General features: G+C 53.5%; 5 protein-coding genes across 5 annotated transcripts; 2 read left to right on the top strand and 3 right to left on the bottom strand.

The window, feature by feature from the left end:
* Nucleotides 1-1,582: 1,582 nt before the first annotated feature.
* On the bottom strand, nt 1,583-6,442 carry PG985_006594 (gelsolin; the record flags this gene model as incomplete). The annotated part of the gene is made up of 3 exons (XM_066826363.1): nt 1,583-1,951; nt 2,023-6,101; nt 6,304-6,442. 3 exons carry the CDS (start codon nt 6,440-6,442, stop codon nt 1,583-1,585), a joined length of 4,587 nt encoding a protein of 1,528 aa, XP_066685970.1.
* A 1,310-nt stretch (nt 6,443-7,752) lies between these two features.
* Nucleotides 7,753-8,555, bottom strand: PG985_006593 (Small GTPase superfamily- ARF/SAR type; the record flags this gene model as incomplete). The annotated part of the gene is made up of 5 exons (XM_066826362.1): nt 7,753-7,965; nt 8,045-8,190; nt 8,244-8,260; nt 8,334-8,444; nt 8,497-8,555. 5 exons carry the CDS (start codon nt 8,553-8,555, stop codon nt 7,753-7,755), a joined length of 546 nt encoding a protein of 181 aa, XP_066685969.1.
* Nucleotides 8,556-10,276: 1,721 nt separating this feature from the next.
* On the top strand, nt 10,277-12,061 carry PG985_006592 (uncharacterized protein; the record flags this gene model as incomplete). Its single annotated transcript, XM_066826361.1, has 1 exon — nt 10,277-12,061. One exon carries the CDS (start codon nt 10,277-10,279, stop codon nt 12,059-12,061), a length of 1,785 nt encoding a protein of 594 aa, XP_066685968.1.
* Nucleotides 12,062-13,824: 1,763 nt separating this feature from the next.
* PG985_006591 (uncharacterized protein) lies at nt 13,825-15,858 on the bottom strand (the record flags this gene model as incomplete). Its single annotated transcript, XM_066826360.1, has 1 exon — nt 13,825-15,858. The coding sequence occupies one exon, from the start codon at nt 15,856-15,858 to the stop codon at nt 13,825-13,827; it is 2,034 nt and encodes a 677-aa protein (XP_066685967.1).
* A 651-nt stretch (nt 15,859-16,509) lies between these two features.
* PG985_006590 (U4/U6 small nuclear ribonucleoprotein) lies at nt 16,510-18,390 on the top strand (the record flags this gene model as incomplete). Its single annotated transcript, XM_066826359.1, has 1 exon — nt 16,510-18,390. The coding sequence occupies one exon, from the start codon at nt 16,510-16,512 to the stop codon at nt 18,388-18,390; it is 1,881 nt and encodes a 626-aa protein (XP_066685966.1).
* Nucleotides 18,391-22,000: the final 3,610 nt, after the last annotated feature.

Genomic DNA, 22,000 nt, shown 5'->3' with positions numbered 1-22,000 from the left:
GGCTCGTAACCGGGTCAGCTGGGTAACACAGAGTCCCCCAAAAGCCTTCGAGTCCTACCTACCAAGGGATGTCTCGTTCTTCACCTGAACACTCACTCACTCGGTGGCTGATGGATCGCCAGCTCCCTTATGATGTATGATTCAAGTGTCAGGCCATCTGGGCATGATGCATGCAAGTGTTCAATATGGGCGAGCCTATCGTCGGGGCCCGTTATATGAACGCTTCCAGCCACCATCTTACCTCTCTGCCTATTACCATTGTTCAATGCAGTCAGCTTGCATGTATACATGCAAGCCCGTTCCGCCCCCTAATATGCTGAATCCAGCCTTTCTCTTCGCCTCCCCGCTAGAAAGTCATGTTGATTTGGCAACCCCCAGACTACGGAAGGCGTTGTGGTTGTGGTTGTTGTTGTTGTTGTTGTTGTTGTTGCTCCAGCCGGTAGAAGCTGGTTCGTCTGCCGCTCGACGCACACCGAAACACTGGCAATGAAAGACGTTGAGGGCGACCTAGGATTGCTTGTGGCACATGCACAATGGGACAACAGAGGAAGGCTGGGATGCCGTAGCACGCCTGCGCGGATGTTTGTATGTTACGAGGACGGTACTGGGTCGGACGAAGCCATCAACACGTTCTGTGTATGCCAGCTGTAAACACACCTATTCGGCATTTTCTCACTCTCTCACTCTGTTTGTGTGCCACCTTCCCTGTATCTCGTATCTGTGTAACCTCGGGCACTTGCTCGTCGGATGGATTCTGCTGGGGGGCGGATTCGAACGACGCACAGGCTTGTTCACCCTTCATCGGGATTCCAAGAGAGAAGAAACGAGGGCTGCAAGCTTGCGGCTAGCATTTGCGATCCAGTAGCCCGCCTATACATACCCCTGGCTGCAGTTTCTTCTTCTCGCTTTGCATTTTGACCTACCCGACCGCGTGTCCATGTCGCCAGATCCCATAAGCGGCTGCTTGCCGGAGGTGGTCAGGACAGCAAGTCAAAGCAGTACAGTCATGGGACCGTCCGCATCAAACCGCTCGCATACTTTGAATGTGAGCAAAAGGCGTGTTCTGTGTATGTGTGTATATGCATCTTCGATTGCTCTGCGGCGCTTGCGTTCAGGCGTAAGCAGCCTATCCTCTACATGTTTACGTAGATAGATACATGAAACATTCCGTCCCTTGCGGAAACAGGATGGTAGAGGAATTGCGTTCCCCGGACTCCAATACATGCAACGTTCCTCATTCTCGTGATGTTGTACGTCTATCCACTCCCTTTCCGTACCATGCTTCATCTAAGTGGTAGACGGCAACCAAGAATTAGCCTCCCTCCAGAAAAGAACTCCACAAGCAGTTGTACATGATGCGTGAAAGCATTAGGTCTCGTCTGTTTTGCCACTAATGACCCTGGGGTATACCACAAAAAGACTCCTCTCCCCCAAATCTGCCAAGCCAAGCTGTGAAAAACAAAACTCCCGTCATATCGCCCTCGTGGCCGTCTTGAGCCCATCGAATCAGCTCCCTCTGCTGAAGCCGCAGACCGCCCTACCAGAGCCTGCGGTGGTCAGGCGCCATTTGGTCGTGGGAGCCCTAGTCGCTCATAGCCTGGAGGGCCTGGTTCAGCGGCATGACCCTCAGACTACGACCTCTCCTCAGACCCGGGCGTGTCGGAGGGGGCATGAGCGTCGGGCTCTCAGTATCCTGCCATTTGCGGAAGACACTCTTCATATCGCGTGGGATGCCTTCAAGAACCACCGTGGAAATGGGCACAAACGGTCGGTCCTCCATTCCGGCGGCGAGGATGGCGTACTCCTGTGCGAAATCAAGGGCGTTGTGGAACGACGAGTACTGCGACTGCGCACGCTTGCCCACAATGATGTAAAGCTCGAAGAATGCATCCAGTACGTAGATGCTCGTAGGCTGCAAGTCGGCCTGCGAGAAGGGACAGACTTCGACAATCTGGGAGCACAGCGTTAGTAACCGCAGTAATATTCGTGTTTGGCATGCACGGCCTGTAGTGTAGCTTTTACCTGTTGATTTGAAGCTGCATCGCTCACAAAGAGTCTGCTGCAGTACTTCTCGTAGTTTGGCTTGAGGCGCCAGTGATCTGCGGATCCGGTCTTGGCGGCGCTGCCGGCCTCGAACATGCCCCAGAAGTTGTCGGGCTCACGGCCATCTTCGATCTCTTCCAGCTCCCCTGTCAGAGCATACTCCATGCCTACGAGGCGTGCGCAGCCAAGCTCATCGACGCCACTGCCCTTGCCCTTCCACAAAAAGCAGCGGCCGGAAGTGGTGATAAGGTACGGGAATCCGGAGCACAAAGATGCCGGCAAAAAGTCAACTTCGTCGAAGACAATCTGGCCCATGTACCGCCGGCCACAGAGTATACGAGGGGCAAGCGAGTCGTATTTGATGCTAGAACCGCGCTGCGTGATCACGATGCCGCCCAGAGCAGCCAGGAATTCAGGCGTTTCCTTTCCTTGCCTGAACTTGATGAGATTACCACCTAGGTTTCTCGCTTCTCGCGAAACGAAGATCGAGGCGTCTTCCACAACGGGGCCCGGAACCTCGCAACCCGCCCAGAAATATACTTCGGATGTCTTCTTTCCACTCTCATTGTTGAATGTATGAGAGCAGAGATACATCTCACCCTCGAACAAGTGCCGTTCGTCACCGGCTCGCACGGGCACCTTCTTGCCGTCGGCTGAAATCTGGAAGAACTGTACGTCCAATGTCCTGATTTGCGGTGCCGAAGTACTAGGTCTGTTCATAAGCAGCTCCGCAGCGTCGGCGCGGTACTCTCGCTTCGGCCGTTGCGTCCCGAAGAAATCAGTCAGAGCACTCGAACCCTCCATGGCTAGCTTGGTAGGCGACCTCATTGGAGACGCTGGGAGCGGAGGAGACGTCAATTGCGGGTTAGGGAGCGGCCTCGACGAGCCTTGTGACTCGACATCCAGATCGAGGGGCTTGGGTGTGGGTTTGGAAGCCCTGGCATCATGTGTTTGGGGTAAGGTTGGCAGAGGCCGGGCACCAAACATGCCTCTAGGCGGTTGAGGTTCAGAGGTTTGCTCTGGCACGGCTGCCTGTTCTCTTTGGGGGGACGGTATGGGCTCAGGGAGTGGTCTGCTAGGGCTCGGCAGCGGTGGGGATTTGAGCTCTGGGCTCGAAGGCTTGCTAAACAACGGCTTGGGTGTGTCTTCGACCTGTGGTGATTTGAGGGTTTCCCGTTGAGGTGATTTGGTCCCATCTTGCTTCGACTCGTCCAGGAAGCGCGACATGCGCTTGGCATCCAGTTTTCGCGGAGAAGATGGCTGCGATAAGCCCTCGCTTTCGTCAGTTCGCTTGGTCGGCGAAGGGCTTCTAAGGCCTGCAATCGCATCGACCTGCTCTTGGATTTTAGCAGAACTTATCGTCGATTTGCGTCGAGCCATGTAGCCGGATGGCCTGGCTGATTCATCCTTGGGAGACTGGACATCGGGCTTAGGACTAACGACGGGCGACCTGTCCTTTTTGAACCCCTTAGGCGAGGTGCTTCCGAGTTCAGGGGTAGAGGGCTTCTGCGTCTCTGTCGCCTCTGACGCCGGCTGTTGGGCAGCAGCGGGTGCAGGAGCTGTTGTCGGTGCCTTTCTCCTCGGGCCACGAGCGCGACCTTTCGTCATGTGCGTGAGCTTCGGCCCGGAATTGCCCCCACCATTGTCTGTTGCAGGATCGCTGCTCTGGGAGGCCGTGCCCCCACTGTTTGAGTTGCCAGATGCCATGGGGGGAGGTCCGCGGGCAAGCAGGCCTGCCAATGCTGGATTGAACCGACCGGCCAAGCCTCCTCCAATCTTGCCTGGGAGTCGACCGGGAGCACTGGTTTCCTTTTGATGCGTAGGCGCAGCAGCTGCTTCGTCCACCGGTCGGGCCGAGAAAGCTGGCTTAGGAGCTTCTTGATTCGCTTCGAGACCTGCTCGGCTAGACTTCACGGGAAGGGGGTCTGACACAGGATCGGAATTTTCCAGACCAACCCGGCTCATCCTTCGAGATAGGAGATCTGGAATTGAAGTGGACTTTTCTTGATTCGCAGGAGAAGATGCCTTGATGGACTTGGCACGCGCAAGCTCCAAGCTCTTTACTAGACCTTCTGGCATCGGATTCTCACCGGCATTGCTGGGGTTACGGGAAATCCCTCGCCCCGAAGACTGCGTATGCTGAAATTCCTTCTTCTTTGCCAGTATAGCCTCCTTGAACTCGTCCACGCGTTCCGTCTTCTTGGGTCCGCCTGTCACGTTCAATGCAGCTTTGCCACGCGTGATGTTGTTCTTGAGTTCGTCCGGAGCCACATAATTTTGCGTAGTTGCCTTGCGCAAATGTCCGAATACGTTCTTGAATTCGGGGTTTGCAGAAGCATCAAAAGAACCACCTGGTGCTTGTCTTGGCTTAAGGCTTGACCTGAAGTCTCTTGTAGGCATCGTCCCAGACCTTGGCTTGGTAGCCGGTAGCGATGGGCTTTGGGGCTTAGGAGCACTGGAAAGTTCAGGCGCTTCGGCGCTTCTCACTTCGGCCGTTATGGTCGACTCGGTGGGGGTATGGCGAATGCTGCTGTTTCCTCCCGTTCGTTGACTTACAAGCATCGGCGTCCCCCCGCCAGTACGATGGCTGACAACCGTGGGGGTCGTAGGCTTGGTTGCCGTGCCTGGGGCAAAGTGCCTCGTCAGTCCGCCAATGCTGACTTCATGTTTGTGGGATACCGTAGGTGTCCGCGCAACCTCGGGTTGCGAGTTTGTTGCTTTCTGGGCCTTCGCCTTCGCGATTTCCGCCATCCATGCTGGCTGATTGGAGGGTGTAGATGTTAGCTTGGGCTTGGGCGATTCTGGTTTATTCAGGGCAGACTCCAGCCAGCTAGCTTTCGTGGGACTCCATCTCCTAGGGTCCATGGTTTTGGAAGGTGTCTCGGCGTGGTTCTCCGGGTTAGATTCTGTGGGCTCGGGCGAAGGCTTCGTGTTGAGTTTGAGTGAATTCGTGACCTTTGACGAGATAGGCTCATTTTCTGTAGTCTCGTCTTTGCCAAAGCTAGAAGTGTCTATGCCATAGCTAGAAGTTGGTCGGGAGGTTGAGCGGGAACCCGGCCGCGAAGAGGTCTCCGTGGATGTTTCCCGTACCATCATGCTCTTCGGTCGCGCTCTGATGGGGGGTTGATCGCTCCCAGTTCGGTTTGAGACGACCGAATCAGCACGTTGCAGTCCTGTGGGTGACTGGACGCTCCATCTCTTGCTTATGCTGTCGTTGCGTTTCATCATTGCACTCTGCACGAATCCACCCATTCCCTTGGTCGGCGAGACTGGCCTGTCCGACCGCGTGGGCGAGCCTCGTCCTAACTGGGCCTCCTGATTTGCTCCAGCTTCTGCCACATCTTCACCACCGGGCGGGGTCAGTTTTTGCGGGGCTGACAGCGGAAGTGGTGAATCGCTGCCACGACGCAAGTCGAGTGACTCTGGGCGGGTGCTCTTTTCATCCGAGATGGCCTCATTAGATATGCCCCTAGACATGCCAGGCAGCTGTGTGCGTGGCGAGGTCATGTCTGTTCGCTCGTCGTCTTCCACCTGTGTTTTCCGATATGCTCCCGAGCTATCACCACGGTCGGCTGTCTGGCGGAACCAAGCAGGGTCTTTGGATGACAGTGACTGGGCTATTTGGTCCCGTGGCATGACCTCCGGGTCTTGTAGGGCCTCGTTGAGGCTAGTGCTCGATCTGGCAGCGTTCTCGGCCGCAACCACGGAGAGAGGCCGACTTTGCGGCCGGTTCGAGGCTTGTGATTGGGGCCGTCGCTGCCAACTCAAGCCTCTTACAGTAGAGCTCCGCGTTGGAGACCCGTTGCTAGCAGGCTGCTTGTTGTCGCCATCGAACGGGGACTCGTTCTCCTTGGTGGGAGAGGTAGAAAAGGAACCCCGCGCAAACATCGAGTCTAATGGAGGTAGGTCTCCTGGCGTTTGAGGGCTCCCGGGTGGCTCCAGGATTGGGGAAGAATCGAGATGTAGGCGTTCAGAACCCTGTGTCGCGGTGCGCTGTACCGACGGCGGCGGGGTGTTGGCGGGCGACGATTTCTGAGGTGAGATGGATCTGGCACGTTCTGGGGAAAACAACGAAGCTTTGTTAGCATCAACACAACACATGCAGGACCTCTGGACGGAAGCAAGCCCCAGTGCCGCGGTGGAAGCAGCACCCGCGTTGGGAATGTCTCAACCGGGAGCCGAAGCGGAGATTGCAAAGCCCGAGCAAACGAGAAGAGGCCTCTTTCGCTACGGTGGGTGGGAGTGAGAAGAATGACATACCTGCACGGCGGGCTTGCCGTTCCTTGCGATCTTGCAGTATCTTCTCTTCCAATTCGCGGGAGCGGGCTTCGTCCTCCTCGGCATGCCTGTCTCCCAGCTCTCGAACTTGCGAAAGGAACTTTGATACGTCTTCGGACATGGCTTTAACAAAACAACAACAGCAGCAGCAAGGTCGTCACGGGCATATGATGGAGCTGGAGCTCGGCAAAATCAAAACCTATGTACGTGACCAAAACAACTTAAGTGGTTAGTTCGTGGGGGGGCCACCGTCTGCCCACCTGGAAGGTAATAGCAGACAAGGAAATGGTTGCTACAAGGAGCTGACTAGCAGCGGTAACAGCAGATGGGTCGCACCTTGGCGGTTTGCCCGGCGCAAAGCTAGTATGGGGGGAGAGAGGAGGCTTGAGGTTTCTTTCTAATGGTGCTGCCTCGTCCAGCTCGCTTTGGGAGGGCGAGCCGCTGGCAATTGTTGTTATATATGGTGTCGTGTTATGTTGTTTGGTGTTGTTTTCACCAAGGTTGGAGTGGGTTGCACTGTCTTGTACCTACCGCCATTGATGCTTATATCGAATCAGGTACTGGTTTTGTGGGGAGCGGGTTCCTCTCGTCTCCCCCTCGTCCCTTCGTCCCCTCTCTACCCTCGTATGGTACCTATGTACCAGGATCTCAATCCTTGATGGGCAGACTTGAATCATCAGGCCGGCCTGGGCAATGTTTCTTCGGCACTTTGCAGCTGTATTCTAGCTACGTGCTTGGACTGGACGGCATGCGGCATAAAGATAATGGTCACAATAACGAATTGCACCCCTGTTTGGCCCCTTTGTTAATGGCAACTTCCAAGTTTCCTCTGGGTCAATCAATGCCAGCACTTTTATTCCTCTCTTCTACACGTACCAAACTGCTTCTACTCCTTTCTACAATTATTAATAGCGTGTGTATTGGCAAACCATCGGGCAGAGATGGTACCTGAGGGGAAAAGTCTGGTATCCCTGTCCTCTGTTGCCATGCTCGGGTTTTTGTTTTGTTTTGGCCGCTTGTTTTGATTTTAAAATGGCGTGTGCTCAATACCTTAAAGATCTAATCGCTTTGGCCACACAAAGGTCTACTTTTACGCCTCCCCTCTTCGACTCACATACAGCAACTTTTCATATGTAGGTTCACCGTCGTGTAATAGACAGGAGCTAGGCAGTATTGTCTTTTATCAAGTCATCGTTGCCCGTATTGTTCAACGAGCAGAGGCTCCCATCCACTCGCACACCGCAGGTGAATTCGTCAATATGTAGATGATCGGTGATATTAGTGGCACTCGGCATCATTGCGATCCATATTTCAGGGTGGGTGCGGAGCCGGTCTTAACTGTACCTGACGTGTCTCGTCAGGCCGCCGCCGCAAAGGTCGGTCGGTGGCACGAATGACTGGGTAGCACTGTGAATATATGTCGTGATCGCTTCAATATAGAAACAGCCGCGCTTTGGCATCCTTCACAACCCAGGCCAATCCCTCATTCAGATTGGCTCCCGTCATGGCGCTGCACCGCAGAATCTGCCACTGGTGCGTCTTGATGGCCCTCAGTTGCAGCCCTTCGAGGATCTCGTTGTCGTCCATGCACCCCTGAACATCAGTCTTGTTGGCAAAGATTAAGAGGCACGCTCCGGCCAGCCGCTGCAGCATCGTCAGTCAAACGCCTAATTTCCCCCCGAAAAGGGAGCAAATTCGCTGGAAAGGGTGAGCCTGAGCCTACCTCTTCCTGGAGTAGACCGTGGAGCTCTTCCCGGCAGTCCTGGATACGAAGTCGGTCTGTAGCATCAACGACCCATATCAAAGCATCCGTCTTCTCGAAATAGTTTCTCCAGTAGGACCGCAGCGTTTTCTGACCGCCGACATCCCCTTCACCGGTGTAAGCCGGTCTTCATTCTGCGCACGGTATCCAGTTGGCTTACATATGTTGAGCTTGTACCTGCATTTGGTGTTAGCGACTTGGTCAGCTAGTGGTGACTAAGTAGAAGAAGTCAAGACTGATGTTTGCATACCCTCCATATTCAATCGTCTTGATGATGAAGCCCAATGTTGGGCTCACCGTGTTGACATCCTCGTTCATGATTTTCTTGACGATGGTCGTCTTTCCGGCATTGTCCAGACCCCTGCTTCCGTTAGTCCTCGGTCCAAACCGGCGTCGTCACTGGGTCACAGTACAACATCAGGATTCTCATCTCCTTGTCCTTGAGCCGGGCCTTGCGGAGAATTGACAGCATGTTACTGGGGTTGAAGATATTATTCGGAAGCGGAAAGGAAGCTTGGATGTGCAAGATTTGTCGCTGTGCTCATTCTGTTTGCGATTTTGGTTGGGAGACAGGTTCGTTCATCAAAGCGGGCTACTGGCTGCAAAACCTCCGCTTCTCTGCTCCATCGACGCCTAGTTGCAAATATCGAGTCTTCTTCAATCCCGATTCACGTGATAGCGTTGACTACATATCTAAGAACATCAAACAACATTTAAGCATGGTGCCGTACGAAACAATACATGACCATGATTCCATTTTATAATGCAGTTGCTTTGCCACCTCTGGAAAAATGCAGGGTATGATGTCTGGATCTAGTTTGTGTTGGCAAGTATATGATGGCGTTTTGTTACCTACTTTAAGTAAGCTTGGATATCCGCAACATTGTACCTGCAAACGGCGATATTAAGGAAAATAAATCTACGTTCACATTCAATTGAACCAGTTACATACCTATAATGTAGATAGATCAATTGACGGCAGTGCGTGAAATGCAAAATACAGAACATCATGTTAGGAAGCCACGATACATCTTGTTTTGTTCTCAACAGGAAGGCACAGTGGTTCCCTGGCCCAGTCGGCGATGCTCCTTTCCACCCGGGCACCAGCCGCCTCAAATTCCTCCACTGCGTACATCTCTTCCTCACGGTAGATTCACTTTGGCGGTTCTTTGCTTGCATCAATGTTCGAGAGCTGTCACATTAGCTCTCAATGTGAATACTTTTGGCCTTTGCCCAGGCCCGTTCCCACTCCCATCCACCTGGCACTTTTCCTTCCGGCCATTAAATCACAACTCCAGCCCCGTGCCGGATCTCAAGCTCGCATCTGCCTCCGTGGGTTTCTTTACTGTTGTTTCGACTGGCCTAGCCCCGTTGACCAACTCCTGTCATCTCTCAAGTTCAATCTGGCGTATCTAAGTACTCAGGTAAGTGATGCGAGCATTTCATCATCTTTCTCTTAGTAGAGGATTGCATTCCTTCTTTGGGTAATCAAGGTGGGCGTTTGCTCCGGGGGGTGACTGATTCGAAACAGATTACTCTGGTCTTGAACCACCAGAGCAGCAAGCAACTTTGATCACTCCACATAATTTCTTTGAACGTTTTATGTCCAGTCAACAGAGTATCTTGAAGCAACAAGGTAAGTGAGAATTCCGTATCAACCACGCCAACAGTTTGTCACGTTCCTATTCCTGGTCTCCGCCAGGCATCGTTTCCCACACTTTTCCCTGTTCGCAGTCGACAGTGACAATATCCTGGTTTCTACTCCCACATCGTCAACCCAAGTCACTGATTTACACTACCCACATTGACCCGAGTCCCTCTTGTCTTCTCTCTGGCCTTCGAGCTTTTACATCTTATTGACATTGTATCTCATAGAGCATGGCTGCGCAAAACCAAAGAACCACCTGGGTTGATCACTGGACTGTCCATCAGGATGGTGATGAGCTTTACCATACCGTAATCCACGCAAACTCTGCGACGGAAGTGGACGGCAGCTCTGTCCCCCAACATGGACGAGTGGCCCCAGCCCAAGGCGACTTTGGCGCAACGAACGAGACTGCTCTACCCTTGGCCAGTGGCCAAGGATCGAACGGTGTTCCCGCTAGACAGAACTCCTATTCTGGAGTGACAAGGGGAGATAACGAGGCTCGCGGCCTTGGCTTTACTGATACGTCAAACAACGGTCGACGCGCAATGGAGGCCCCTGTTGCACGTAAAGCGACTCGCAACCAGCTTGGCGAAAGTCGCTGGGCCCCATCCACGAGGGCCAAAGGACAGTCACTCTGGATGGATCCCCCCAAGAAGTTTGTGAAGGCGAGCGACCAGAGTCTCATGAGTGCAGCCCCTCTCACTGGATCCAATGATCCTAAAGGTAATGCATACGTGCCTCCGCACCTGCGCCAAACCCCGGCCCAAGCCCAACAGGAAGCACCCAAACCGGAATCGCAGCACCAGTCTCCTGTAGCACCGACAAGCGTCGCCCAGTACGATGTACCTGGACACGAACCGCAGGATAAGTCACCTATGAGCCTTGCACCTGTTAACCTTGCCGGCCCTGCAGCTGTAGAAGCTGACGAGACCCCGTCTTTCCCTGTATCGACAAAGCATACCGACGGTATCTCTGCTCCCAACCCCTCACTTGAAGCTTCCCTTGCTGTTTTTGGACTTGACCCTCCAAAGGCTGACCCCAACCGCGATCCACGTGGTGAGGTTCCGGTCCAGACATGGACGGAGCAGGATTGGAACCAGACACGCCGCCCGAAGAAGAAGAAATCCTTCGAGAGCAAGTCGATTTCTCGGGATAGCGATGTCAGCGGCACTACAAGCGCACTCAACTGGGCGCCTGATAGCCGCATGACTGAGTGGATTGGCAAATGGACAGACAAGATACCCGACTCCGTGGAAGCTTCTGTCCTCCATGACCGTCCTGTGGTTTATGAAGATTGCGACGTAGATTGCGACACTGGTGAACTCCTTGCTCCGGTCGATTATCCTCGCACTATGATGAGTAAGTTGAGTTCGAGAATGCCTCGTAGACAGCACACTAATGTTGCTCAAGATCCAACCGACAAGACCAGCTCGCTCAAGAAGCGGCTCCATTCCACTTCGGAGACTCACACTGTTCGCGAACGCAAGAAGCGAGAACAAGAGCTGTTCAGACAGAAACAGCAAGAGCGCATCGAGAAAGCACGCCTCGCACCCTCAGAGATCAATGAAGATACGGAACCTGCTATGACGCGCGCCGACCCATTCCAATGCAGAGCCGAAAGCCACATTCGCCCTGCACAGCTTGGAGACATGGGGTTCGTTGCCCAACTTTACCAGCAAGAAGTGGAAACTGGCTGGCGAGCTTTGGATCAGAAGCCAGTGGACGCGCAATCATGGGCTCGAATCCTTAGCCACTGCCATGAGCATAACCTGCCCTTTGTTGTAGCCCTCAGCGGATATCGTGACCCTCGTATGCCCGTCAGTAAAGCTGGCCACCAAGTGGTTGGGTTTGCGTTTCTTGATGTGGCGAGCCGTGGCATTGTTGGCTCCGTGATCACGAACGCAAAGTGCTCGGGTAGACTCTATGTCATCGTGGCTCCCCAACACCGACGTGCGCGGATCGGCACAGCTCTGCTGGATGCCGTCCTGAAAGTTGTCTCGCCTCAATACAGCCCCAAGGAACTCTCGTACCAATGGGTGAACCCTCGCGACGACCCCACCTATTTCCCGCGCCGACACAACCCTCACTCGGAGGAGCGGCAGTGGTGCTCGATCCTGATGGAAGTCTACGTACAGAACAGAGGGACCAAAGAGAACACCACAAAGGGCGAGGAGTACCAGGCTGTTTGGAATTGGCTTGAGATGGACCTCAGCATGGACCTCATCTCTCACTCTCCAGTGTTCGGACGAGCTGATCATCTTCCGACCTCTCCTATTCTTGATCAATTGGTATTCGAGCACCGTTGCTGCCCTGCAGATATTCCGGTCTGATGGAAACGCATTGGGCCTTGGTGCGTAGGACGGAGAGTCCGTCCACTTGATTTCACGGCTTACTTGTTTGTTAACGAGGCGGAGGAGATGAGCCTCGAACTCATGTCATGTACCATGTTCTGTAAAACAAGAATGAGATCCTTAGAGCTAGAGCAGTAGTTTCCCGCAGAAGGAGGAACTACCTTGATACAGGAAGAGAATAAATTGCACTAACCACGACACGAAGCCCCCCACCATAGTCACCGCCACTGCGAGACGATATTACGGCATATGTGACTGAGTAGGTAAGCCGTTTTGTAGTATGCAGGCAGAAAGCAACTATTCGAGGGACATGAACATGGAAAACCTAATTATAGACTGCGAAGTTTCAGTGAAGGCTGTGTAGGCAGTCTACACGGCCCCCCAATGCATGGGACCGTTTAAACGCCTACCAGGATCGTGCGGCATACAAACTTCTTAGACTGCCGCAGAGGGGCTGAGCTTGATAACCAACGATGTTCTTAACTTCTATCAGTGCAAAAATACTCCTCTCAATAGGCCGGGCTTAGCAATCGAACCACGAGGTCATGTTTGATCTCGACATACGGGAAACCACTCCATGCATCAAGCTCCTGACTGTCGGGCGTGTCTCTCCTGCGAGCGGATCGCTGGGTTAGTAACATACCTATGTACGTGCATGAGTTTAAAATCCGAATTTCCTGGAGCGAACCCGTGCCTTGTACAAGAAACTCTCCCCCAAATCGCTGGCCAGCGGTACCATTTATAGATTCATGTTCAGAAGAGCCCGTTTCAGCTTATGTTGTTTTGAAAAGACGCGGATAAGAAACTCAGGTGGCTATCTATTACTTGAGGTGCTTGTTTCGGTTATCACATAAAACACATGCTGTGCCTAAAAGATTCTGAACCAATACAGCTTTGCACCTCTCAATTCCCCACCAAGTCGCACGGAAGGCAATAAATAATACGATACCCACGTAAGGTACACCTAACAACTACGATCCAAAAAGAATCGCAATTTACACTCGAGATTATTGTCTCAAGACCATGAGAGACGCAAAAATAAGCGACCCAGACGGGATTCGAACCCGCAATCTTCAGAGGTTAAGATATCGGTGAACCGAAATCTGACGCGATACCATTTCGCCACCAGGCCGTGTCCTTCTTGTATGAAACAAATTCAGCTTATTCGATACTGTGTACCCCGCCAAGATGTCTAGCTTGCAAGAAGTTCTCTATCTTCTTCTGTAAACCCTTTCCGATCTCAATGTGATTCAGACAGGTATATGCAGGTACTTACGCATAATTGCTTTGCCTATGTTTATCTTTAGTTGATACTTGACCAATCTCGTGTTGCGGCTTCTCCAGAAACGTGAATCCTGATATGTCCTGCTACATACCCATAGGCCGGGACAGGTCATCGTGCGTGTACAGAACATCGAAGCAAATGTGAACATGATCCTAGTTCTTCCAACCCGTAGAGGCAGTGAGAAGGTAGAGGCATCGAGTACAACGGAACCACTAGCCCAAGTTGATAAAAGTAGCACACCACGGCACACATGTGATTATTTAGTCACGTCAAAGCAACAGGCAATGACTTGTGGTTTGATAGGTAGGAGGTAGGGATGCAGACTGGTGCCATAGGACTCGTCATTGATACAATCTCCTGGCATCCTACAATTTGGCTGATTTATAGATACACCCATGGCCCGCCTGTTGGGTGCGACCTCGGCGCATGGCGATACATTCCCGTCTGTCTACTATGTCTACACATTACCTCCCCCCTGCTTCCAGGCTGCCGCCATGGCCAACATGTTGGACAGATCCTGCTTATCTTCGTCGTCGGCCGGGAAGACGTAGTCGATGCGCTCCTCGTACGTGTCGTCCTCGAGCCTGTGCATCTTCTTGACCCTGCGCGGCATCTGCTTCTGCACCTTCTCGATCTCCTCGTCGACGCCATGGACACGCTCAAAGGCGAGCCACGAGTTGAGCAGGGATACTCTCTCCTCTTTGAGGTCCTTCTCCTTCATGCTCTTATGGGCACGCTCGAACACGCTTCTGGCCCGCGCCTTGGCGGCATCGGTCTTGGGCTCCTCCTCCTCGGCATCCGCGTTTCCGTTCGCCGCGTTGTCGTTGGCGTCGGGAACGTTGAGTTCGAAGTGTGCGTAGCTGATCCAGACCTTGACGTGTTCCGTCTTCTCGAGCAGCCGCTCGTACAGATCGCGCGTCCGGTCAAACTCGCCCTCTCTCTCCTCAAAGTCGATGTAGGCCTTCCACACCAGCTCCGGCATGTCAAGCGTCTCTTGGCTGGTGGCGAGTTCGTAGATGGCCCTTGCCCGCTCCAGGTCGTCCAGACTATGCTCGAGCTTGGCAAAGTTGATCCAAGCTTGAGAGTTGGCCGGGTTCCACTCAATGTGCTTCTCGTATAGTGTACGGCAGCGCACGAACTCGTAAAGCTTCATCTCCAACTCGACATAGCCCTTGAACAGCTTGTCCTTGGGGCACATGCCGATGGACCGCCCGAGCGTCTTCCGTGCGACCGTGAGCTCGCCCTGGCGGATTTCGAAGTGTGCCTTCATGAGCCAGATCTTGGCAAAGGTGAACTTCTTGTGCGGTATCAGGTCTAGACAGAGATCGTAGATCTGCCGCGCCCGGCCAACATCCTTGGCCTCCATCTCCTCCCATATCGCATAGAATACCCATAAGTAGATATATCGCCGCCAATGGCGCTTCTCTTGTGTCGGGGGAATCTGGGCTACTGCTCGCTCGTAGACGTCTCTCACCCGATCTGCATCCCCGCCCGCCTCCTCCAAGCGAGCATAGTCGAACCATATGTCGTAGTTCTTGGGGTTCTGGTTGATCTGATCCTCGTAGTGCCTTCTTCGTTTGGAAAGAACCACATCCTCAACCCCTTCTTGGTCGCCGTATTGCTTCTCGAACGTCGTATAAGCCTTGTGTAGGAGCATGGATCTAGACCGCGGTAGGCGGTCGAGGGCGTGTTTGTAGATGGCTCTCGCACGCTCGTACTCCTTGAGCTTGGCCTCGAACCGCGCCCAGGAAATAAATATCTTCTCGTCCATGAACTCGTCCCCGAGGGCCTCGATGGCGTCGCTGTATACCTGCCTGACCAAATCGCTTGTTCCCACCTCTTCTTCGAACTTTGCCCACTTGATCCAGTTCCGTGGCTCGGGGTGGATGAAAGTGAAACGGGCAAAGATATCGCGCGCCCGCTGAAACTCGCCATAACGCTTCTCCAGCTTGATATAGGCGCTCCAGGCAGCCTCGTCGGGGCGCCACTCCATCCATCGCTCGAAAACCTGCCGCGTGCCAGGGATGTTCCCGAGCATCTCCTCCATGTAGACATACTTGTACCAGAGCTTATCAACCCGAGGCAAGATGGAGATGGAGCGGTCCAGGAGGTTGCGGGCGTGGTTGATGTTGCGGCTCTTCATCTCCGACTCGATGTAGCGAATCCAGAGCACCACCGACGTGGAATCGACATCGAGGGCTCGTTCGAAGACGGAGCGGGCTCTTCGGTATTCCTTCTGTTCCAGTTCCCATTGCGCATACCGCATCCAGTTGTTCATATTCACCCTGTTGCGGCGGACATAGTCTTCGAATTCCTTGCGCTTCCGGCCTTGGAATTCGTGCAGCTCTTCCAGATCCTCGAAGCGTTGAGTGGGCGCCTTAACCTGAGTGTCCTGGCGATCTTGAGCTTCGCGAAGCAATTGCTCGGCGGAGATCTGGATAGGCGCGGCGCCCTTGTTCTTGACCCTCGGGGGGCCGCGTGAAGACTCCATGATGGGCGAGCTCTTCGGTGCAACACGAGAATGAGGGGTGTAGCAGGTATCAAATTGGAGGTATTCGCTACTGGGGAGGGTTTTTCGGTCCCGGGAGGGCCACGGAGATGTGGCGGTGATGCTGCAAAATTCGGTACGTGTTGGAGGTTGGAGTGGATGGATATGGAGGCTCTATCTGGTCTGTCTCGCGCTATTGCCTTCCAAAAAATAAAGGTTGTTGACAGAGCTAATTTGACCAATGAGCGCCCTGGAACCGAATGACATAAGAGTTAATAGTGGAGAAAGAACATCTAATGCCTGCGCGCAACTGTACATAGTGGAGAAAGCGACTGCTACCTACCGTAGGTATCAATCAAATGTTACTTTGTACGTTGTCGCCTCTTGCACCCATTCTCGTGTTTCTTTTCACCACTCTCTTTCACTACTTGCCAGCTCCACGATACATCTAGGAAACACAAACGCTACCACATCTTTGAGCAGGCCGATACAGCGGTCCCCAAGACTCTGCGCCTGCCAGCTACAGCCCCAGGCGCGTCGATACTGTTGTCGGCCAATTTCCACCTCGGGAAACCGAGAGACAAAAGGGCACAAAAGTGAGTTGCCTGCGATCATCACTGCTTGATCAGCGCAAATCTCATCCGTCAGTGCAAAATGTCAACCTTAGCAGACGAGCTCCTCCAGGACTTCGAGGAGTCGGGCTCCGAGAATGGCGACGAGCAGAATGATCTAGGCCTGGCAGGCGACAGCGCAGCCACCAAGGGCGACAATGACGGCAACAACAAAGACGACGACGACGACGACGACAACGACGACGATGGTGGTATGGTTCTCGATGGCGACGAGGAGGCCCTTGACGATCAAGACGAGGAGATGGGCGGTATCGATCCTCTGGAGGACGAGGACGAAGCCAAGGCCAAGGTCGAAAAGATGCAGCTCGGGGACGTCAAGGATGTGCGCAAGGTCTCGACCGTTATGGACAGGTTAGAACCTCTTCTCAAGGACATCGGACGCTTTCAATCACAATCCCTGGATGCGCAAGACATCAACGTCGGCAATATCGAGGACAACCCCGAATACAAGGTCCTGACCGAATCGAACACGCTATCTACGCAACTCGACGGAGAGATAATGAAAGTTCACAAATTTATTCGGGACCACTATTCGGCGCGATTCCAAGAGCTGGAGACTCTTGTCCAAAACCCCGTCGACTACGCAAAGGCTGTTGCCATCCTCGGCAATGGGCCTATGGACTCTGATAGCATCAAGTCTTTGCAGGAATCGACCAACAACGTTTTGGGCGAATCCCTCAAGTCGGTACTGGATGGCCCGACGCTGATGATTGTCACCGTGGAGGCGACCACCACAAAGGGCCAGGAGGTCAATCAGGAAGAGCTCGATCGTATTATCCGAGCATGTCTCATGGTCGTCTCCATGGACCGAGCGAAGAAGACACTGACCGAATATGTCCAATCCCGGATGAACGTGTTCGCTCCCAACCTGACGAGGTTGCTTGGGTCTTCATTGACCGCAGCCCAACTAATAAACACAGCCGGCGGCCTGACAAACTTGGCCAGGACTCCAGCCTGCAATATTGCCGCGTGGGGCTCCAAGAAGCAGTCGAATTCTGCCTTTGCCACCAACATCGGCGTTCGTCAACAGGGGTTCGTCTATCAGTCGCCTATCATCCGGGGTGTGCCGAACGATATGAAGACAAAGGCAATGAAGGCCGTGACCGCCAAGCTTGTTCTGGCGGCTCGCGCCGACACTGGCCATACCTATCCTCATGGCGATTATGGCGACGAGCTACACAACCAAGTACTGTCCCGCCTAGACAAGCTGACAGCGCCGCCTCCGAATAAGGGACAGCGAGCCCTGCCAGCCCCTGACGACAAGCCGTCGCGAAAGCGGGGTGGCCGGCGAGCCAGAAAGGCCAAGGAAGCTACAGCCATGACCGATCTGCGGAAAGCGCAGAACCGGATGGTCTTTGGCAAGGAAGAGAAGGAGGTCGGCTACGGCACGGGCGAATCTACTGCTGGCATGGGCATGATTGGTGCCTCCAACGACGGACGGATACGCGGCATCCAGATCGATAATCGAACGCGCGCCAAGCTCACGCAGAAGCACAAGGGCTGGGGAGGGGCGACTCCCGTCGGCGGTGCGGCCTCGTCTCTGCGCGGTTTTGGCCAAGGTGGCGGCTCGACTATCGATCTGCGTGGCAAGGGCATTCGGACTTCGGGGGTGGGCTCGACCATTGGAGGAGGGGGTGGTGGTGCTGCAGGGACTGCATCCTCGCTCGCCTTCACGCCCGTCCAGGGTCTCGAGCTCGTGGACCCCAAGGTTCAAGCGGAGCTCAAGCGCAAGAGACAGGCTGATGAGGATCGTTACTTCAAGGGGGGTACCTTCACTCAGGTGAGCGGCTCTGGTAGCAACAACAATAATGGTACTTTCAAGGTTCCAGGCCAACCTCCCAGCAAAAAGGTTGACACGGGGTCCTCGAAATCTATGGCACCCCCGCCGGTACCTTCGAAGTAGACTGGTCGCATTTTCAGGGTTCTTGTGTGCCTTGGGCCGCACCCGCAACGCCGCACCTTGCAGGTCGGGTGTCGGCGCTGGTAATCTTATTACTTACCAAACGTGCCACGAACCTTTTATTAGCTGCAAGGCGAGGTGAATAGTTTCTTCAGTATGTGTGTACGATGGCAATACGGAGGCAGAGTAGACCGACAACTATCCCCAGGTTGGCAACCACAATTACATCAATCGTTATATTAATTAATGCCTCCACCATGAAGATGAGGAATCTCGACGTGCAGGTGGTACCCACCGGCGTCGAGGCGACTTTCTGTTGAGATAGACAGTGCACTGATGGTGATGGGAGGAAAAAGGGTGGGAGTCCGATCGACTTGTGTAGAACATCCCCACTACGCTGAAGGTCAGAAAGGGTTTCTTCCCCTAAATCCAGAGGGCCTCCAGCAATAAGACCTGAAGCCAAGTACAATTTATGCATGTCTGTGTGAATGCGTGGCTTGATGCAAAGGACCTGCAGAACTGAAAAGGTAACGTGTGTGTGTGTGTGGGAGGACGTGTGACTGTTTTGTTTGATAGTGATGATCTTCATCTATCTTGCCGCATCTACCTCCTGCTAAACACGAGAGAGGGCAGCCAATACTCTTAAAGGTTTCGTATTTGGGAAGATTGCCCAACCTTTTCCGTGCTTTGCATCATCCTTTGGAAAGAAAGACGGTATTGTTACTCATTCAGGCCAAACCCTCATGTCAGAATGAGACAATAGAGGGAATTATGCAGGTACACACCCCATATATGCCTATACTTTGCGTCAAATATCTTCTGAAGTGCCCGTCGCAACGTGTGAGTAAAACATGGGATTCGGATGTCGTACTTAGTAGGTAGGTATTGCTTGGGGAGAGTGATTTGTATCCTTTTCGTTTTTTTTTTGGTTTTTGTTTTTTTTTCTCCTTCTTTTCTCACATTCGTTGCTGAACGTAGGAATGATGACCCTTGACCCGACACGAACTGCCTTGTCTCTGGCCTCGAACTTGACGATATCCACAGCAATGTCACATACAGCCTGGGCTCCCTGCATGGCTTCGGCTGTTGATTGGCTCCCGCACCGGGGGACCCCGGGAAGAAAAATAAGGGTCTTCTAGGTCGAGCACGTAGTAGTAGAACTGCTAATCTTACCTGTAAATACTTCACTATGAGGGAAAACCGCGGATGGTCCGGACCCTCAGCCGCAAACTGCATGTTGTTCGAGCGAAATGCAGGGCTTAAGGCCTAGAAGCGCAAATAGACCGAGATACAACGCCACATAAAAGTGCAACGTGCGGTGGCAGGTCGGCTATCTCTGCAGGCATACGAGCCGAGTTAGGCCAAGGATACTCCGGCGATCCGGCAGTCGGAATGGCTGATGGACGAACGTTAACGGACGAGCCTTGTGCAACCATCATACGGTATTGTCGAGGGCCGTCCAGTTTGGCGCGTCTCGTGTCACTTCGACGTGATGGTAATTGCTCGGAAAGGGACATGCTGAGAACATGGCGAAGTGCTGAGAATCCCATCTGCCGGGGTGGTGCTACAAACCGCACTAGCGGGCATGCACATGCATCATTGCAACCCGACCGACACACAACAAACGGAACAACAGCCAACCACACACACATCAATCGGACTGACAGGCAATCGTGTCGAACGATTTCCCCCCTCCTTATCGCCCCATGCACCATGGTCCCATGGAGAAATCCTCGCACGTATCAAGCGTCTGTCATCGCCCCCGAGTCCCCGACTCGGTTTGACGTGGAGCTGTGTTGCTGCTTTGAACTCTCCGTGCGCGGGGTATCCGCATCCGCAGCTGGGGAAACCATATTCTTCAGGCTCATGGGAGGAGGAGTCCCGGTAAACGCAGTGGAGGGGTAGAGCCTCGGGTGGAAGACAGGTACTCGAGGCATACTTGGAGTACGGTACTCCGTGCTAGCAGCGCCCAAAGAAAAAGAACTTGTCTTATGTCGACTAAGTACAGTAATTGCCTGCACCGGGAGTCGCAGACTCTAACTTACCACCCGCTAGGACGAATGATGGTGAGGGGGCCGAATAGCCATCATGCCTTTTGGCCCTCGAGGACCAAGAAACCCCTCGTTCTCGGGTAAGTTGGCCATTCTCCATGGATAGATTGGTCATGAGATAAGAACGACATCGCGAACCTGATTGGCGCCCTTGACTATGTCGTAGTAGTAAGAAGAGTAGCTGGGCGTAATACAAACCTAGCCAACTGCCCCGTTTGCTACCCGACTTTTGCAGACCATTTGGACAAGTCTGCACCGGGGACAATTGAGTTTGGACGGGCTTTTTAAGGTCTGTTCGGAGCAGTTCCGGGCTAGGCCTGCGAGCGTCGCTACTGTAAGCAGTCCTAATTGGCTAATAACGAACGATTCTGGCGAGCCTCAAGAATGTATCCGTAGCGAGGGAGTCGACCTCATCGACCATCCTGCCCCCGATAGCTGCAGTAGGCATAAGAGCGGGAGCATTATGATTGTCTCCTATTTTAATCCAGGGTAATGGTTCTGGGAGGAGAAGGAGAGAACGGGAGAGAGGAAGAATAGAACCCAGCTAGGCACGCTGTCATTTGCTTTTGCTAGTATTGCATTTGGTCGAAATTGCATGCACGGAAACAAGGGGGTTTTCGCCTCAAGCTCGGCCGCAAAACTGTGGAGGGTGATGGGTTTTCGCGTTCGTTTGGGGAGATTTGACTGAGTAGCAGAAAGGAGGAGGTTTTCATCCATCCCAAGCGGCACGATAGCAACAATGCAAAGACTACCAGCAAATCAGGGACTCGGCCGACTGGGTAACAAGGCATACTGTAGCAGCAGGCAAGTGCTGGCCGCTAAAGACGGAGGTGCACTCAGATGCGTAGTCAGCAACAGATTGATCCCAAGGGAGCAAAGGTACTTGATCCTGCGTACCTGAGCCCAAGCCCAAGACCCCAAGCCTCGAGACAGGTTCCAAGTACCAAGGTTAGGCAGGTAGATCTCGATGCTGGCCAGAAAAGCTGTTAGTTTGTGGGGTAATGGATTAGGGCCGCGTACTCCTTGTGTCAATTTTTGTACGCAGTTCGGCAACAGCTCCGCCCAGGAATAAATTTGGGGTGGGAATACTGCAACCTAACAGCTCAAACAGCACCTGTTCCGTCCACTGCTCCGTTTGAACCGAAAGCCTGGGCCGCTCTGTCGGTCTTCTGGTCAGTGCAGAGCCCTTGGTGAATCGTCAGATCGTGATGGTAACAGCACAGCGCATACCGCAACAAGGCCCAGAGTTGCTTCGATGACGTCAGTCGGTTCGATCAGAGGGGACGTGATCGTGTGCTGTCGGCGGGCCTATAATTAGTTGCCTGGAGTCGCCGGCGTCGTCCATGCTGCCATTGTCAGGCCAAAGACCAAATAACGACGCTCTCATCTCCGTAATGGAGCTTTTGATCAATTGTCCTCACCACGACAACATCAACAACAACAACAACAACAGCCGCAGCCGCAGCCGCAGCAGCAGCGACGCTTCCAGCGAAAGAAGCAGCAATCGAACCCGACTGCCCAAGGGATTGAGTTTGCTAGAGGCAAAGGGGCTGAGGTCCAAC

The sequence above is a fragment of the Apiospora marii genome (assembly GCF_038362585.1).
Source record: "Apiospora marii strain CBS 49790 chromosome Unknown utg000004l_segment0_segment0, whole genome shotgun sequence".
Taxonomy (NCBI): Eukaryota; Fungi; Ascomycota; class Sordariomycetes; order Amphisphaeriales; family Apiosporaceae; genus Apiospora; species Apiospora marii.
Note: the sequence above shows the minus strand (reverse complement) of the source record. Positions and strands in the feature narration are given on the sequence as shown.